Genomic DNA, 19,490 nt, shown 5'->3' with positions numbered 1-19,490 from the left:
GCCCTCCACACCCCCCACCCCCATGAGCCCCCCAGGTGCGGCATCACCGCCGACCTGGACTCTGACAGGAGGTGGCGGTACTGCGCGCGGGCGCCGATCGCCTTGGCTGGAGGTGAGAGAGAGACGGGCGGGGAGGGGGGGACCCGCTCGAGGGGCGCCGGGGTCGTCTCGTTCCCCGGCTGACATTTGAGCGCCACCTTCGCCCACCACCACCTTCGCCCACCACCACCTCCGCCCACCACCACCACCTTCGCCCACCACCACCTTCGACCACCACCACCTTCGCCCACCACCACCTTCGCCCATCACCACCTTCGCCCATCACCACCTCCGCCCACCACCACCTCCGCCCACCACCACCTTCGCCCACCACCACCACCTTCGCCCACCACCACCACCTTCGCCCACCACCACCACCTTCGCCCACCACCACCTTCGCCCACCACCACCGCCCACCACCACCACCGTCGCCCAACACCACCTTCGCCCACCACCACCTCCGCCCACCACCACCTCCGCCCACCACCACCACCTTCGCCCACCACCACCTCCGCCCACCACCTTCGCCCACCACCACCTTCGCCCACCACCACCACCACCACCTTCGCCCACCACCACCTTCGCCCACCACCACCTCCGCCCACCACCACCTTCGCCCACCACCACCTTCGCGTCCCCCCACCTTCACCGGAGTTCCCGGCCACAGCTTCCCGCCAGCGACGAGCGCGCCCCACACGCCGGGGATGCCGAGTGGGCGGCGGCGTGCCGCATGCTGCCTGTGTTGTGGGGTTGGCTGCGTGAGTCTGCCGACTCGAGTGTCTGCGATGTTCCGTTCGTTCAGCACGGCTCCTACATCCACCGGTCATTCTTGTAAAGCGGCTTAAGGCTGAACGTTGCTTATGCACGTCAACAATTACAATCAATCAATCAAAACACAAAGATACTCTCTCCCAACTGTCACGTGCCTCTGATTTCTAACCGTGATTGTATCCTCTCGTTAAGATGATTACAATTATCAAGGCAACAATGACGACTACGACGATGATGAAGAGGACGATTCGAACGTGCTGAATGTGTTGGATCACTCCAGTAAAGGTAATGGCCCATCATAGCAGGCAAAGACAAAGATCCCCCGTATAGCTTGAAGGCCGGCACGGCACACGAGAGGGTGGGTGGCCAACAACCACGCCCGGTCGCCTTTGTCTCCCCAGTGGCGATGTTTACTACACACCTCACCAGGTACTGATTTGAGTCTGAGTCGACCTAGGGGAGGCCGAGGACAGGTTCAGATAATCGTCACTGGTGTTGGTCGTGAGCGGGAATCGAATCCGGGTTACAGGGTTCGTAGCGCAAGTTCTAACCACTCCCCATATCATAGCAGGCACACACACACAGACACACAGACACATACACACGGAGTATACTCACAGACACATACACACAGACACATACACACAGACACATACACGCAGACACATACACACAACAACAACCGCCATTCACCACTAAGTGGCGGTGACGTCACCACGACGCTTGTGCCAGGTCATGTGCACCTTGAGACCACGTGAAGTGTGGGATGCCCACTGGCAGGAGGTCGCGGGGCAGACCCAGGTGCCACGGGTCGACTGACTGAGATGACTGGCTGATGCACCACCTGTGCCCCCTACTGTACCAACTTGCTGTGCTTTAGCCACCCGGTGCTCCGCTCGTTGTTGTGAGCGTCGCACCTCCGCCCTCCGTTGTTGTTGGAGGGCGACTGCCTCCAACTGCCCAGTAGCGTCCTTCACGAGCCTCCTCCACAGATGCCGATCTTGACACCGCTGGTACCAGTCATCGGCAAGTCCACTCAGCTCCACTTCCTCCTGTACCGGAGGAGCTCACCGATGGGACTTTGTCCAGATCTTTCAAGGATTTGTGAGCTCCTCACACGATCCAGCCTGGTTAAACCCAGGATGGATCGTAGGCAGGCCAGCATAAATGTTTCTAACCGGCGAAGATGTTCCATTAGGGGGGTCCACGTTTCGCAAGCGTAGAGAAGGGAGGGAATGACCGTGGCCGAGAAGACCTGAAGCTTTGTGCGGAGTGACAGACCAGGTAGCTTCCACACAGCGTTACGCAACCAATGAAAATATATTGCCGCTCGACTGATTCGGAGTGAGACATCTGCTGTTAAACCGGAGCCGGTCATAAGCACACTACCCAGGTATGGGAAACTCTCCACTCTCTCCACAACTGCCCCATCACCGATTGGGAGTTGTGGGGGTGGAGTGTCCGGTGGTACAAAATACCCAGGCAGATGCTTAGTTTTAGTGGCACGCTCCAGTCTTAGCAGCAGCGTCTCCAACTCCTCCTCTGAATGAGCAGCTATTACCAAATCATCGGCATACATAACGTGGTTGACCAATAGGGAGCCACCCCTTGATCGCACCCGGGCATCGATCAGCCTCCCATTATATCTGTACCAAATGGAAATTCCCCCGGTACAGCTATTGAAGGCTTCACGAACTATGTGGTCAAAATAGATGTTAAATAATGTGGGAGCCAGAGGACATCCATGTCGCACCCCAAGGTGTAGAGGGAAAGGCTCTGACTCCCGGCCACGTAGTTTTACCCGGGCCCGCTCACCATCATGAAGGTCCTTAATGATCGTGAGCAGAGGGTCAGGGACTTCGAAAGCATGAAGAACAACCCAGAGCCCAGACCTACTGATGGTATCATAGGCCTTGACCAGGTCAATAAAGCAGATATGTAAGTCTTGTTGGAATTCCCTACACCTCTGCTGTAGCAGACGGACAGAAAATATGGCATCTGTGCAGGACCGCCCTTTCCTGAAACCGCATTGGGGCTCTGCAAGCCTCTCCTCAGCGTGCCTAGCAAGGCGATGTTGAATAATCCTTGCCAGGACCTTTCCCGGCACACTGAGGAGTGAGACGCCCCTGTAGTTGTTACAGTCTGTGCGGTCCCCCTTCTTAAAGAGGGGGACCACCAGGGCATCCTTCCAATCCTGCGGTACCCGTCCAGCGGTCCAGACTGTTGTTATGATGTCATATAGGGCAGTCTGTGCACAAACGCCACCCTCCCTCAGCATTTCGCTTGGGAGATCATCTCTGCCCGGTGCCTTTCCTGGTCTCAGACTCCGGATCGCCTTCAGTACTTCCTCAACAGATGGCACCTCAGCCAGCCACTCACAAGGGGTGACTTCTTCCAATATTTGAGGCACCAAAGCCTCAGCAGGGTTATCCCCACTTTGTGCCATGATGTTTTCCTGGCTGAGGGATTTCCCCTCCCCTAGGACCTCACAGAAATGCTCAGCAAATCTGCAAACCTGTTCCTGGGGGTCGGAGATTGGATCACCGTTTTTTCCCCTAATGATGGTAATAGGTGTGGCACTGCAGGTTACTTTTTTGATGGCGTTAAATAGTAATTTGTGATCGTGGGCCACTGAGGCAGACTCCATCTCCTCAGCAACCCGCGACCACCACCCATCCTTGCAGCGCCTAACGCTCTCCGAACTTCCGAGCGAAGGCTGCGGTAAGCCTCCTTATTCTCTGACGTGGGATGCTGTAGCCGATGAGAGTGGGCCTGTCGCTTTTTCTCAACTATCCTGAACACCTCCTCTGTCAGCCAGGGTCGCTGGGGAGGTCTGGACCGTGTACCTAAAGCAGCTATTGCAGCTGCATGAGTAACAGTCCTAAACCTCGCCCATTTATCCTCGTCATTAGGAGGAGTGGGGGACGATGCCAACCCCAGCTGCAAGCGATGATGAAATTCTCGCTTGCAACTTTCATCAGCCAACTGAGACCAGGCCACTTTAGGTTTGAATGGGGTCCTGGGTGTACACCCACCACCGGAGTGTAAGAATGGCAGGCGCATCTTACAGATGACTAGTCGATGGTCAGAGGGCAGATCAGCTCCACGGTAGGTCCTGGTGTCAAGGACATGGGCTCGCATCGGCTGGTCCGTCATTATGTAGTCCAGCAGATGTTCTTGCTTGGACCCGGCATGCATCCATGATGTTGTGTGGATGCGCCGATGCCGGAAGAGCGTGTTGGTAATTACAAGCCCATGGGCTGCACAAAAATCTAGCAGCCTCCTACCGTTGTTATGGAGCTGATCTGGCCCATGCCTTCCAATCACTCCAGACCAGGTGCCAGCATCATGACCAACTCGGGCATTGAAGTCACCGAACAAGATGACTCTGTCCTGAGTGGCCACTTTAGCCAGCACCTGTGACAGGAGGTCATAGAAGGCATCTGACTCATCGGCTTTGTCTGCATCCTTCCATGTTCGTCTTCGCTGGGAGCATAAGTAACCTCGACCACCACTCCTCGCCTCCGGTTGATGGGAAGGGGAGCCTAGTAGCCTGGGGCTTACAGCTTCCCACACCTCACCGCCACGCTCCCACGCCCCCTTCATTCTTTTGTTCAGAAGAGCCACACCCTGTTGTTTGGCAGTCTCTTGCCCCGAGTAGAGGACTGTCCACCCCTCATGGTGGCAGGAGCCAGAACCAGTCCACCGGACCTCCTGAATGCCACAGAGATCCAGGCGGTACTGGTCCAGCTCCCAACAGAGGAGTGACAGCCTCTCCTCCGCAGTAAGCGTTCGAACATTCCACGTGACCACACAAAGTGGCTTTTCGTTGTTTCTGGAGGAGCCCCGAGGATGATGATTCAATTTCCTGGCTCTGCCAATTGGGGTTTGGCCAGGAGACGCCATAGACGCCTGTCCCTCCGGGGCCTCCGGCACAAGCGAATTAGTTCCATATTTATGTTTAAGTCGTGGTTTCGTGGTAATGAATTGAAGGTGGAGGGGTTACCAGCCACTCACACCTGTCCAGAGCCCCCGATTAGCCACTGTGGTGGTCACAGACGCCATGAAGGGAGAGGCCAATGGGCATTGGCCCTCCCCCCACAGCACTGTCCACGTCCGGCACCGCGAGGAGGTAGGGGGTTGTTTTGCCGGACATACACAGACACATACACACATACACACAGACACATAGAGCATACACACAGACACATACACACAGACACATACAGACACATACACACGGATACATACACATACACACAGACACACAGACACACACACACATACACACAGACACACAACTCTTGAGTTCAGGTGGTGACCTCGGAGGAGGATCACAACAAATCATCCCCTAATTTGTGGAGTTAATCTTTTCATTTTTTACCAAGTAAGGCCCACTGAGCTGTGTAGCTCTTTTTTTCAGAAGCGACCTGGGCACAAATGATAGCTCAAGGAAATGGCTTATAATGTGGCAATGTTATAGCAGCCAAATGCTCTAAACACATGTTGATTCTAAATTTGAGGACCACGAGAAAAATCCACGCATCCACGGGGAGAAACATGCAAATAAATATTCAGCAGTTGTCAGGGTCGGGGTCGAACCCACGACCTCCTGTACACAAGGCGAGGTGGTAAACATCTCCTCGCCACCGCGGCGCCCCGGGGATCGGGGGCTCCTCTGGGCAGACCCCCGCCTCCTCCTCTTTGTCTTTATTTGTAATGGAGCATCCCAGCCGTCCCTGTGGTTTGTGATCGCGTGCAGACAAGCGGAGGGCGAGCAGCGGGAGGGTGTAGGTCAGGGTGCAGGTGACGGCGGGGTGTGTGTCAGGGTGTGTGTCAGGGTGTGGGTCACGGCAGGGTGTGTGTCAGGGTGTGGGTCACGGCAGGGTGTGTGTCAGGGTGTGGGTCACGGCAGGGCGATGTGTCAGGGTGTGGGTCACGGCAGGGCGATGTGTCAGGGTGTGGGTCACGGCAGGATGTGTGTCAGGGTGAGGGTCACGGCAGGGTGTGTGTCAGGGTGTGGGTCACGGCAGGGTGTGTGGCAGGGTGTGTGTCAGGGTGTGGGTCACGGCAGGGTGTGTGTCATGGTGTGTGTCAGGGTGTGGGTCACGGCAGGGTGTGGGTCACGGCAGGGTGTGGGTCACGGCAGGATGTGTGTCAGGGTCAGGGTCACGGCAGGGTGTGTGTCAGGGTGTGGGTCACGGCAGGGTGTGTGTCAGGGTGTGTGTCACAGCCGTTACACTCACCAGGGGTCGCATTACAGTCACCAGGTGCTGAGTCACCTCGTGCTGCACTGGGCCATCTGCCCCTGGGGGTGCCCTCGGCGAGACCACACAGCAGCAATCACCGCCACTCGCAGGTCAGGCGCCGAGACACCGTGTGGCGCATGGAGACAGCTGCCACTGGGGGTGCACTTTGAATGTCTCCCTGATGAGTGAGGTGCGACTCTCCTCAAGTATCTGCACGTGATGTACGATATCGTGTGCGCATCGCTTTCATGAATGGAAATGTTATAATAATGTAAAGACACAAATCATAGTAGTGTGATTGTGGCCATGCAACCCAAAGAGTAAACCCACATCGATTGATAGATACACGTAGAGTTATACAGAGACCCATAGAGATACAGAGACATATAGATATACATAGAGACTCAGAGACACGTAGAGATACATAGAGACTCAGAGACACATAGAGATACGTTAAAGCCAGGCCACAATGGTGCAATTGTGGCCATGCAACTCGCACTGTGGACCGTGTAGTCAACCGGCTGTGGTCTGCGCCCCTTCAATGGAGGAAGAAGAGCGACATGACACGAACTCTTTCTCTCTGCTGAAACTCTCTCTGTCTCTCTCTCTGTCTCTCTCTGCCTCTCTCTCATCGTGACGAGCAGCAGCATCTGACCTCGACATTGGCATCGAGATCCTGGACCACAGCGCTGTTGCTGCTGCCACCATCGTGCACCAGAGCAGATGAGTTCAACACAGTCTTTGTTGAAGAGGGTGTATCTGTGTGTGTGCGTGTGTGTGTGCGTGTTAACGTAGACCGCCCCTGCAAGGGGATGACGTGTCTGTTTGGAGGGGTCTGCAAAGTGGAAGTGGGGCGCCCTGGGCGGAACGGAACGGGCGCGGAACCGGTCTGCACGTGCCGCCCACCCTTCCATGGGAAAAACTGCCACATGGGTGAGCCGATCACAACCACCTCCACTACGTCCATACGTCCACCACCACCTCTCCCACAACCTCCACAATCACCACCTCCACAATCACCACCTCCACCACCTCTACCATCACCTCCACAACAACCATCTGCACACTTCCACAACCACCACCTCCACTACTACCACCACCACCTCCACAACCAGCAGCACCTCCACAACCAGCACCACCTCCACAACCGTCACCTCCACTGCAACCACTCCCACCTCAACCACCATCACCACTTCCAACACCACCAAATCTGTCCACAATGCTGCGTGGCCTTCAACGACAACACAAACCCCCTCTCTCGTCCATCACAGCTGGCAGCTGTGATACCGGTGCTGTTTGTTGCTGTCCCCTCGATGTTGTGGCCCTTTGGTCCGTGTTCAGCGACTGTGTTTACATATATATTTTTTAACTAAATTTTTTTTTATTTTACCACCTAAGACCAGCTGAGCTGCTATATTAGCTCTTTTTCAGAAGCGGCCTTGCTATCATTAGTGACAGCTCAACGAAGTGGCTTATCATATGGAAATTAATAGCAGCCAAATACTCTGTAAACGCGTGACGTTGATTCTAAATGTGGAGAGAAAAACCGGAGAGACCGGAGAAAAAATCCACGCGACCACGGGGAGAGACACGCAAACTCCAAATATACAGCAGCAGGCGTCAGGGTCGGGATCAAACCCACGACCTCCTGTGCACCAGGCGAGGTAGTTAACATCTGACCACCGTGGCGCTCACTAATACATTTCTAAAATCTAAATAAAAAATAGTAACAACACGCCGCGCACGTAGTTGCATGAACGTCATCTTTGGGAGCCATTCCCTGAACACACTGGGGTGGGGGGGGGCGCCGCTCGCTCTCTTCGGCACCCGTCCGGCCGGACGTTGTGCCCGTGGCGTGAGCCGGCGAGCCCCCTCCTCCGCTTGCCTTGCAGTGAGGAACCCGTGCCGGCGAGGGACGTGCCACTTCAGAGGGGCCTGCCTGTTCCGCTTGGACGACCCGGCACGGCCCAAGTGCCGGTGCCAGCTGGGTTTCTGGGGCTCGTACTGCGGGAAGAGCGAGTCCGTCACCCCCTCCAACTCCACCTCCACCGTCCCCCCACTTGGGTCGCCCGCGTGGGTCGCCAACGTGAGCGATCCCTTCCCTGGCTCCGCAGTCCAGAGAAACCCGTGCGTGCAGCCCAACCCTTGCCTCAACGGCGGCGCCTGCTTCGTGGTGCGGGACAAGTGGCAACGCAGTGCCGTCACGTGCACCTGCCCTAGCAAGTTCCACGGCTTCCACTGCAACTTACGTGAGCCACGCCGCGCACGCACGTGTGTGTGTGTGCACGTGCGTGTGTGCACGTGCGTGTGTGTGCGCACGTGTGAGCGCGTGTGTGAGCGTGTGTGTGCGTGTAGGACAGTACGTGAGTGGGGAGTGGTAGTGTATCGATTCCCGCTCACGACCAACATCAGTGGCGATTATCTGAACAGATCCTGGTCTTCCATTAGGTCGACTCAGCCTCAAATTAGCACCTGGTGCGGTGTGCAAACATCACCGCTGGGGAGACAAAGGCGACCGGGCGTGGTGCTGACCACCCACCCCCTCGTGTGCCATGTCGGCCTTCATAGGTGGTCGCTAACAGCACTTGCCCCCAACAGTCTGTTAAGGCTACACGTGGGATCTTTGTCTTTGATCCACAGTGAAGGGCGACTGTTACCAAGGGAAGGGCTCCAACTATCGTGGCACCATGAGCGTCACGGAGGGCAGGAGGCGGTGCCTTCACTGGAACTCCCCGCTGGTTCTACGGCAGCAACACAGCGCGTTCAGCGCCCAGGCACGGGACTCTGGGATCGGAGACCACAACTACTGCCGGTGCAATCACGCCACACAGCCACGCCACACCGCACAGGGTCGGCCACAACGCACAATCCTGGCCACACCGGACACACCGGACACACCACACAGCTTGGCCACGCCACACAGCCGGTCATACTGCAGAGTTTTGCCGCACCACACAACGGGATCACACCGCGTAGAACGGCCACACCATATAGTCTCGGCCACACCGCACAACGTCGGCCACCCCGCACAGCCCTGGCCACACCGTACAGCCAACGTCACTTTGCACACCACAATGGGCAGAGCGTCACACACGCGCGTGCGCACGATGCGGCCGCGTATGGATCGGCGGGGGCCGACGCGGCGGCCGCACATCGGAGCGGCTCGCCGTTCCGCGCTCGTTCCCCGCGCCGCCGCTCGCCGCGGTCGTTCCCACGGGGACCGGAGCACCGTGTACCACGGCCGGACGGCGCCGCACGCAATAATTTTGTTTTCACATTCATGAAAATAGCTTCATGGCTCATCGGATTCTTCCGGGATCAGTGTAGATTCTGTGGCGATGGAACACTCGACGGGCAGCCATAGGAGGGAGGACTGCCCGTCTGGAAGGTTCCTTGGGCCCGGGTGCAGGATATGGATGGCTGCGATTGGCGGTGGCCACGCTGCAACGTGGCTGCCTATAACCCGGTGCTACGGAGGCAGCAGCGAGGGTTGGTGGATCGCACATGGATGTTGTTGTTAAACTTCCTTCCCGTGGGCTCCCTCGAGCCCCCCCCCCCCCCCCCGTGTCTCGGTGCAGGAACCCCGATGGCAACACCAGGCCCTGGTGCTACTTTATAAACAGGGACAGCCGCAAGGTCGACTGGGCTCACTGCAAGCTGCAGCAGTGCCAAGGTCTCACACGCAGCATCGCGTCGCCCGTTCTCGCGATATGTGCACCTAGCCTGGTACGAGGGCTGTGATGACGTCACCGCAGGTTCGTCGTTTCTCGGCCTCAAATGAGCACTGGGGAGGCAAAGGCGGCCGGGCGTGGTAGTGGCTGCATCATCCCCTCGTGTGCCGTGCTGGCCTTCATGATAGCTGCTACTCGCTAAGAGCACTTGCCCCAACAACCTGGTTAAGGCTATACGAGTATCTTTGTCTCGTCGGTTCTTTACCTGGTTTGGAACCAGAAGAACCGAAGACTGTTTGTTGTGCAGGCTATGACGTGTGCTGTGCGTGCATTTGCTGATTGGAGAGGATGTGGAGCTGAGCGGACTTGCCGGTGACAGGTACCAGCAGTGTCAAGTTCGACCTCCATGTATTGAGGAGGCTCGTGAAGGACGCTGCTACTGGGCAGTTGAAGGCAGTCGTCCTCCAGCGATAGCGGAGGGCGGAGGAGTGACGCTCACAACAACGAGCGGAGCGCCGAACGGCTAAAATGCAGCAAGTTGGCACAGTAGGGGGCACAGGTGGTGCATCTGCCGGTTATCTCAATTAGTCAGCCCGTGGCACCTGCTGGGTCTGTCCCGTGACCTCCTGCCAGCATCACGAGCCTTCGACACTTTACCGTGATAGCCTCAAAGTGCACTTAGCGCTGTGGTCACCGCCGCATAGTGGCGAACGGCTGTTGTTGGTGGTAGTGTAGCAGGGCCAGCGCGCTGCCGATGAACCCGGCGACCTGGGTTCGATTCCCGCTCAGTGACAATAATTAGAACCGATCCTGGGCCTCCACTAGGTCGAACTCAGCCGCAAACGGGTAGCTGGTGCGGTGTGTAAACATCGCAACTGGGGAAGACAAAGGCGGCTGGGCGTGGTGCTGGCCACTCACCCCCTCGTGCGCCGTGCCGGCCTTAATAGGTGCTCGCTAACAGCACTTGCCCCCAAACAGTCTGTTAAGGCTACACGGGGGATCTTTGCCTTTTTGTCTTCGTGAAGGGCAGAAGCAGCAGGGGTCTTTTGGCGACGGCGCGGCCGCCACGTGCGGGCGCACGTGGCTGGGGACGCTGCACGTGCGCGTGGTGAAGGGCCGTGACGCCGGCCTGGGCACCCGGCCCTGGCAGGCCTCGGTGCAGCTGCGTGGCGAGGGGGTGCCGGTGCACCGGTGCGGCGGGGCGCTGGTGCACCCCTGCTGGGTGCTCACCGCCGCCCACTGCTTCTCTCCCAGGTGCACGCTGCGCCTCGGCAGAGCGGCCAGCACCTGATCTAAAATAACTAAACTTTTTATTTTTATTTTTACCAGGTAAGGCCCAATGAGCTGTTTTTAGCTCTTTTTCAGAAGCGAGTGATAGGACAACGAAGTTGCTTCATCATCAAGAGGAAATTTATAGCAGCAGCCAAATACCCTGAACGTGTAACGTTGATTCTAAATGTGGAGGGGAAAACCGGAGGACCCGGAGAAAAATCCACACGACCACGGGGAGAAAGAGAGACACGCAAACTGCAGATATGCAGTAAGCATGAGGGTCGGGATCGAACCAAAGACCTCCTGCATACCAGGCGAGGTAGTTAACATCTCCTAGCAATTGCAGCGCCCCTCCGCTGTCGAAGCCCTCCCCAAACTCGAGCGAAATCACCAACAGCGTTGCTCAGATAATTCTGAAGGCCACGATCCACTCGGGCAACTTCAGGGGAATCACCATCGGTAACCGTCACCGGTAATGGTTGCCAGGGCGGCATTTCCCATTGTAAACATCTCGTTAAAGCTTCCAATTCGGTCGGAGGCAGAGGGTCATGACACGGTTGCCTGATGGCATCGCCCCTTCCGTGACCTGAAAAGAATGGATGAAGGGGGGAAAGCCTTCTGATTCATTGTTCTTCTGATAAGTAACGGCTTTTATTGACTGACTGGCTGACTGACTGACTGGTGATAATGGACTGCATAGAGAAATGACCATCACTTCGTCACCAGCACTGGACCTACCTGGCGCTGTGCCGTGTGCAGGAAGCCTGCGGGCAGCTACTTGGTTCGTCTGGGCAAGAGGAAGCTCCACACTCACGAGAGCGGCGAGCAGGACTTCAACGTCTCCAAGGTCATCGTGCATCCCAACTACTCTGAGGGGACTCACGACGCCGACATAGGTAGGTGCTGTGCTTGGCACGGGGACGACGCTGGCACGGCAAAGATGCTGGTACAGGGACGACGCTGGCACGGTCCGCACGGCTGTCTGTTTGCGTGCGCGCTTCTGCGCTGCGCTCTTCTGCGCTGCGTGCTTCTGCGCTGCGCTCTTCTGCGCTGCTGCGCTGCACGCTTCTGCGCAGCTGCGCTGCGCACTTCTGCGCTGCGCGCTTCTGCGCTGCGCAACCCTTCTGCGCTGCTGCGCTGCGCGCTTCTGCGCTGCGCACTTCTGCGCTGCGCGCTTCTGCGCTGCGCAATTCTGCGCTGCGCGCCTTCTGCGCTGCGCACTTCTGCGCTGCGCGCTTCTGGGCTGCGCACTTCTGCGCTGCGAACTTCTGCGCTGTGCGTGGTGGTGGGGGAGCGGTGGCGCAGCGGTCAGCGTAGGCCGTGCTACGTGGGTCGGCGACCTGAGTTCGATTCCAGCTCACGCCACAAACATCGGTGATGAATATCTCAACCGGTCCTGGGCCTCCCCCGAGGTCTACTCGTCCTCTTATGATTCCCCGGTGCGGGGTGTAAACATGAACATTTTGCAGACAAAGGCGGTCGGGTGTGGTGCTGGCCACCCACCGCCTCATGCGCCGTGCCGGCCTTAATAGGTGCTCGCTAACAGTGCTTGCCCCTACAGTCTGTTAAAGCTACACGGGGGATCTTTGTGTGTGTGTGCGCGTGTGTATGTGTGCGCGCGTGTGCGTGCGTGCGTGCGCAGCGCTACTGCGTCTGTGGGGGGACGCGGGCGAGTGTGCCCATCGCACGACCGTGGAGGTGGTGCCGGTCTGCCTGCCCGAGGCCACCGAGCCAGCGCGGCCCGGGACGCTGTGCCACATCTCCGGCTGGGGCACCGTGGGATACCACGGGGGTCAGTGCACCACCACGGCCATCCACACAGAGCAGCCGGGACAGGATTGCGGCGTGTGTGCGTGCGTGGGGTGTGTGTGTGTGCGTGCGTGGGGTCATCTGTAAGATGCGCCTGCCATTCTTCCACTCCGGTGGTGGGTGTACACCCAGGACCGCATTCCAACCAAAAGTGGCCTGGTCTCAGTTAGCTGATGAAAGTTGCAAGCGAGAATTTCATCATCGCTTGCAGCTGGGGTTGGCATCGTCCCCCACTCCACCTGATGTCGAGGGTAAATGGGCGAGGTTTAAGACTGTGACTCATTCAGCTGCAATGGCTGCTTTGGGTACGCGGTCCAGACCTCCCCAGAAACCCTGGCTGACAGAGGAGGTGTTCAGGTTAATTGAGAAAAAGCGACAGGCCCACTCTCATCGCCTACAGCATCCCACGTCAGGGAATGAGGAGGTTTACCGCAGCCTTCGCTCAGAGGTTCGGAGAGCCATAAGGCGCTGCAAGGATGGGTGGTGGTCGCGAGTTGCTGAGGAGATGGAGTCTGCCTCAGTGGCCCGCGATCACAAATCACTATTTAACTCCATCAAAAAAGTAACCTGCAGCGCCACACCTATTACCATCATTAGGGGAAAAAACGGTGATCCAATCTCCGACCCCCAGGAACAGGTTTGCAGATTTGCTGAGCATTTGTGTGAGGTCCTAGGGGAGGGGAAATCCCTCAGCCAGGAAAACATCATGGCACAAAGTGGGGATAACCCTGCTGAGGCTGCGGTGCCTCAAATATTGGAAGAAGTCACCCCTTGTGAGTGGCTGGCTGAGGTGCCAGCTGTTGAGGAAGTACTGAAGGCGATCCGGAGTCTGAGACCAGGGAAGGCACCGGGCAGAGATGATCTCCCAAGCGAAATGCTGAGGGAGGGTGGCGTTTGTGCACAGACTGCCCTATATGACATCATAACAACAGTCTGGACCGCTGGACGGGTACCGCAGGATTGGAAGGATGCCCTGGTGGTCCCCCTCTTTAAGAAGGGGGACCGCACAGACTGTAACAACTACAGGGGTATCTCACTCCTCAGTGTGCCGGGAAAGGTCCTGGCAAGGATTATTCAACATCGCCTTGCTAGGCACGCTGAGGAGAGGCTTGCGGAGCCCCAATGCGGTTTCAGGAAAGGGCGGTCCTGCACAGATGCCATATTTTCTGTCCGTCTGCTACAGCAGAGGTGTAGGGAATTCCAAAAAGACCTACATCTCTGCTTTATTGACCTGGTCAAGGCCTATGATACCATCAGTAGGCCTGGGCTCTGGGTTGTTCTTCGTGCTTTCGGAGTCCCTGACCCTCTGCTCACGATCATTAAGGACCTTCATGATGGTGAACGGGCCCGGGTAAAACTACGTGGCCGGGAGTCGGAGCTTTTCCCTGTACTCCTTGGGGTGCGACAGGGATGTCCTCTGGCTCCCACATTATTTAACATCTATTTCGACTGCGTAGTTCGTGAAGCCTTCAATAGCTGTACCGGGGGAATTTCCATTTGGTACAGATATAATGGGAGGCTGATCGACGCCCGGGTGCGATCAAGGGATGGCTCCTTATTGGTCAACCACGTTATGTATGCCGATGATTTGATAATAGCTGCTCATTCAGAAGAGTTGGAGACGCTGCTGCTGAGACTGGAGCGTGCCACTAAGAGGTGGGGCCTTACCATCAGCCCCACCAAAACTAAGCACCTGCCTGGGTATTTTGTACCATCGGACACTCCACCCCCACAACTCCCAATCGGTGATGGGGCAGTTGTGGAGAGAGTGGAGTTTCCCATACATGGGCAGTGTGCTGATGACCGGCTCCAGTTTATCAGCAGAGGTCTCACTCCGAATCAGTCGAGCGGCAATATCTTTTCATCGGTTGCGTAACGCTGTGTGGAAGCTACCTGGTCTGTCGCTCCGCACGAAGCTTCAGGTCTTCTCGGCCACGGTCATTCCCTCCCTTCTCTACGCTTGCGAAACGTGGACCCCCCTAATGGAGCATCTTCGCCGGTTGGAAACATTTAGGCTGGCCTGCCTACGATCCATCCTGGGTTTAACCAGGTTGGATTGTGTGAGGAGCTCACAAATCCTTGAAAGATCTGGGCAAAGTCCCATCGGTGAGCTACTCCGGCAGGCAAGGCTGCGTTGGCTGGGTCATGTAGCCCGCATGCCCCGCCACCGCATGCCTAAACAGCTTTTGTTCGGCCGGATCGAGGGGGCTAAACGGGCGCGGCACGGGCTAGAGAAAAGATGGAGTGATGTGGTACAGGAGGACGTGGAGCTGAGTGGAATTGCCGATGACTGGTACCAGCGGTGTCAAGATCGGCCTCAGTGGAGGAGGCTCGTGAAGGACGCTACTGGGCAGTTGGAGGCAGTCGCCCTCCAACAACAACGGAGGGCGGAGGAGCGACGCTCACAACAACGAGCGGAGCGCCGGGTGGCTAAAGCACAGCAAGTTGGTACAGTAGGGGGCACAGGTGGTGCATCAGCCAGTCATCTCGGTCATCTCGGTCAGTCGACCCGTGGCATCTGGGTCTGCCCCGTGACCTCCTGCCAGCGGGCGTTCGACACTTCACGTGGCCTCAAGGTGCACTTGGCCTGGCACAAGCGTCGTGGTGACGTCACCGCCACTTAGTGGCGAATGGCGGTTGTTGTTGTTGTGTGTGTGTGGGTGAGTGGGGTGCGGGTGCGTGCGTGGGGTGTGCGTGCGTGGGGTGTGCGTGCGTGGGGTGTGTGTGCGTGGGGGTGGGTGCGTGGGGTGTGTGTGCATAGCGTGTGTGCGATTCATGTGTGTGGGGTACGTGTTTGCGAGGTATGTGTGCGGCGCGTGTGTGGGGAGCGAGTGTGTGGGGTGTGTGTCGCCAGTGAAACGGCACCTACACTCGTGAGTCAGACACGCACGCACACACACACGGGTGCGTCGTGGGCCTGGTGCATGGCGCGTGGATCACGGCGCTCGACCCGTGGAGTCACAGTGGTGCATGGCGTGCACCGTGTGCGCGCCGCGTCGCTCGCGTCGCTTTGTATCGCGCCGTGTGCGTCGGTGCCACAGCCACGACGCCGGTGCTGCAGGAGGCCGAGGTGCCAGTCGTCGCCATGGACGCTTGCAACAGCAGCCTGGGCTACAATGGGCAGCTCACGGCCGGCATGCTGTGTGCCGGCAACTGGGAGCAAGGGGGACCTGATGCCTGCAAGGTACACACACATCCCACTCACGTGCTGCCCCCACCGCTCCCACCGCTCCGTCTGCCCCCTCCGCCCTCGTTGCTCCCCCACCGCCCCCACCGCTCCACCCGCTCCCATCGCCCCCACCGCCCCCACGTGCACTCGACGTGTCCACCGCCCCCTTCCTCCCCACCCAGGGAGACTCGGGGGGCCCGCTGACGTGCGCCGTGCAGGCCGCGGGAGGCGAGGAGTCGAGCGTGCTGCACGGCATCGTGTCGCACGGCCGGGGCTGCGGGGAGAAGTACCGGCCCGGCGTGTACACGCGCGTATCCGCCTTCGTCACGTGGATCCACAGCAGCATGGCCGACAACGGCACGGCTGCCACGGGGAGCGCCGCCGGCGGTGCCGCCGGCTCGGCGCAACTCGCGCCGCGTTCATCTCCGTGACGACCGAGCACGGGGACGAAAGGCGACTTCCGAGCGAGCGGCCGGGTTCCCGGGGCCAGTGTCACGAGATTCATAATTGAGTTTTGAGTCGGGCCACTTCGTAAAACGGTCCGGCCAAATCTGTGTCGTAAGACCCTCCACCACCCAACACGGCCAAACTAATGATAATGCTCACGTGGTGACGCGAGCGCTTCACGACACGCTGAGTCACGCGCCACAGCTCGCCTAAAATATCTCCGCCCAGGATGATCTTCGGATGCACCTTCAATTGCTGTGTTGACCTGGATGGAGGGTTTATGTGTGTGGGGTGTGTGGTGCGTGCGTGTCACCACAGTGAAACGGCACCAACAGTTATAATTCAGACACACCGCTAATACGTCCATATGGTCCAATAGCGCCAATACAAAACGTACTAAATAATTCTCAGCGACTTTAACTCTCACTAAATCACAGCGTCCCCAGGCGGGAGAGACGCTGGGTCTGCGGAGAATATTTTTACCAGGGTGCCTCTGGTGCTCCCCATCACTACGGACGTTGAGGATTTGCTACGGGGAGACTTTCACATCAAGAAACCACGCGCGATGATTTACACCAGCGCTTTGCTTTTATTGCAAACCTTCAGCCGGACACAAGACACGCGTGGGGTTCCTGTCGAGTCTCGTCTTCGTTTAAAAGCCCTCGGAATACTCTCAAGACGCGCAGAGAGATATATCCGTTTCTCACCCCCCTACACTGCATACACGAGCGTGAGTGTGACTGACGGAACGGGAGCCCAAATGACCAGTTCAGTGGCAAGCCACCACATCGCAATGTCGGTTTTGTGCACTCTCATCGAGGGAGAACGACACAAGAGGCGCGTGGTTTGCAGCTGTGAGAGGGCAGCTGCAACCCGCGCCGTGAACCTGCGCTCTTCTGCATAGTAGTGAGTTGTCGCCCATTTAGTGAGTGTTTACACGTGTGGTAGGAAACCGCCGCACCTGGAGAAAACCACACCTGTGGGAAGGGGCAACGCTCAATCCCCTACAGACTGGACGGGTGGAGTCCACATGTTTTGCTCTACAGCTTTCTTCTGGCAGCGACGGGGCAAGGGCTCCTCCTCGACGCCCACGAGACGTTTCACACCATCTGTGTTTGATCGACCAACCCTCGCTACTGCCTCAACACAGCTGGGTTACAGCAGCAGCGTAGCCACCATCACCACGACCACCTACTGGCCTAGGCAGCTGCTCGCGTCCACTCTTCCTCTCCGCACTCCCGTGGACCAAAGTGCAGAGTTGGTTCACATGGCGAGCGCCAACGAGCGCCGGTGCCTCGGGGGGGTCGGGGTGGGGGGGCTCGCCGTGGCAGGGAGGAGGTGGGGGGAGATGCTCCGGCGCCCGCTGTGCCGTGCGCCCGGCTCGGGGTGGGGGGGGGGGCTCACGGTCGCCTCTGGGACAGAGTGAGCGGAACAAAACCGTTCCTGGCGGGTGGGCGAGGAGGCCGCTGTGCCCACGCGGTGCGCCAGGCGGCGAGGATCGTGCAGGAGGATGGAGGAGGGGGGGAAGGAGGCGGCGACGCCGTTCTTCTCGAGGCGTCCGTCGCGTGTGATGCTGTCGCGTCAGGTTGTCTCTCGCTGATCGCCGTGGTGCTCCACTGCCTCTAGTGGGGGTCCTGCCGGTACGTCTAGGGGGCGGCCGGTACGTCTAGGGGGCGGCCGGTACATCTAGGGGGCGGCCGGTACGTCTAGGGGGAGTCCTGCTCGCGTCTTGAGGGGGTGGCCAGTGGCGCAGAATGGAGGTTTCTGCTCCGCCTCTATGAGCTCCTCCAGGCGCACCATCACACTCTCCATGAGGTCAAAGGTGAAGAGGGCCGACTGCAGAACCTGCACACACATGCACGGGAGCAACACTTTGACCCACAGCCTGACCCAAACCCTACCCATACTCTGACCCAGCCTTGTCCACAGCCTCCTCGACAGAGCCTCCACCCACACAGCCTCCACCCACACAGCCTCCTCCACACAGCCTCCTCCACACAGCCTCCTCCACACAGCCTCCACCCACACAGCCTCCTCCACACAGCCTCCTCCACACAGCCTCCACCCACACAGCCTCCTCCACACAGCCTCCCCACACAGCCTCCTCCACATACAGCCTCCACATACAGCCTCCTGAACACAGCCTCCTCCACACAGCCTCCTCCACACAGCCTCCTCCACACAGCCTCCTCCACACAGCCTCCTCACACAGCCTCCTCCACACAGCCTCCTCCACACAGCCTCCTCCACACAGCCTCCTCCACACAGCCTCCACCCACACAGCCTCCACCACGCAGCCTCCACCCACACAGCCTCCACCACACAGCCTCCACCCACACAGCCTCCTCCACACAGCCTCCTCACACAGCCTCCTCCACACAGCCTCCTCCACACAGCCTCCTCCACACAGCCTCCTCCACACAGCCTCCACCCACACAGCCTCCACCACGCAGCCTCCACCCACACAGCCTCCACCACACAGCCTCCTCCACACAGCCTCCACCACACAGCCTCCTCCACACAGCCTCCACCACACAGCCTCCTCCACACAGCCTCCACCACACAGCCTCCTCCACACAGCCTCCTCCACACAGCCTCCACCCACACAGCCTCCTCCACACAGCCTCCTCCACACAGCCTCCTCCACACAGCCTCCACCCACGCAGCCTCCTCCACGCAGCCTCCTCCACGCAGCCTCCTCCACGCAGCCTCCACCACGCAGCCTCCACCCACACAGCCTCCACCACACAGCCTCCTCCACACAGCCTCCACCACACAGCCTCCTCCACACAGCCTCCACCCACACAGCCTCCTCCACACAGCCTCCTCCACACAGCCTCCTCCACAGCCTCCACCACAGCCTCCTCCACACAGCCTCCACCCACACAGCCTCCACCCACACAGCCTCCACCCACACAGCCTCCACCCACACAGCCTTGTCTGCTATTTCGTCTGCTCTGGCTGTCCCGTCTGTACTCTCTCTCTCTCGCACCTTCTGCACCGCGCCCCATCCCCACTACTCCGCCCTGTCCTTGTACTGGGTCCCAGAAGCAGATCTAGAAA

The 19,490-nt window shown here is 58.5% G+C and overlaps 2 protein-coding genes across 5 annotated transcripts in view; one reads left to right on the top strand and one right to left on the bottom strand.

Annotated features, from left to right (window-relative positions):
* Positions 1–17,607, top strand: part of LOC144734916 (urokinase-type plasminogen activator-like) — a 37,554-nt gene extending 19,947 nt beyond the window's left edge. Inside the window, exons 4-14 of one of the 2 annotated variants that reach the window (XM_078617366.1) lie at positions 36–112; positions 1,003–1,095; positions 6,855–6,992; positions 7,952–8,308; positions 8,700–8,871; positions 9,638–9,732; positions 10,756–10,984; positions 11,762–11,898; positions 12,645–12,794; positions 15,853–15,995; positions 16,163–17,607. In XM_078617366.1, the coding sequence (XP_078473492.1) occupies positions 36–112; positions 1,003–1,095; positions 6,855–6,992; positions 7,952–8,308; positions 8,700–8,871; positions 9,638–9,732; positions 10,756–10,984; positions 11,762–11,898; positions 12,645–12,794; positions 15,853–15,995; positions 16,163–16,411 (1,840 nt within the window). In that variant the 3' untranslated portion in view covers positions 16,412–17,607. Of the gene's footprint in view, positions 1–35; positions 113–1,002; positions 1,096–6,854; positions 6,993–7,951; positions 8,872–9,637; positions 9,733–10,755; positions 10,985–11,761; positions 11,899–12,644; positions 12,795–15,852; positions 15,996–16,162 lie in introns of both variants that reach the window. The other variant, XM_078617365.1, reaches the window with a different exon arrangement.
* LOC144734917 (glomulin-like) overlaps positions 16,997–19,490 on the bottom strand; it is a 37,343-nt gene continuing 34,849 nt past the window's right edge. For all 3 annotated transcript variants that reach the window (XM_078617367.1, XM_078617369.1, XM_078617368.1), the window contains one exon: positions 16,997–18,272. In XM_078617367.1, the coding sequence (XP_078473493.1) occupies positions 18,114–18,272 (159 nt within the window). In that variant the 3' untranslated portion in view covers positions 16,997–18,113. The remainder of the gene's footprint in view (positions 18,273–19,490) is intronic.

Source organism: Lampetra planeri, chromosome 53 (genome assembly GCF_965212315.1).
Source record: "Lampetra planeri chromosome 53, kcLamPlan1.2.h2, whole genome shotgun sequence".
Taxonomy (NCBI): domain Eukaryota; kingdom Metazoa; phylum Chordata; class Hyperoartia; order Petromyzontiformes; family Petromyzontidae; genus Lampetra; species Lampetra planeri.
This window is presented reverse-complemented; position numbering and strand designations above follow the sequence as displayed.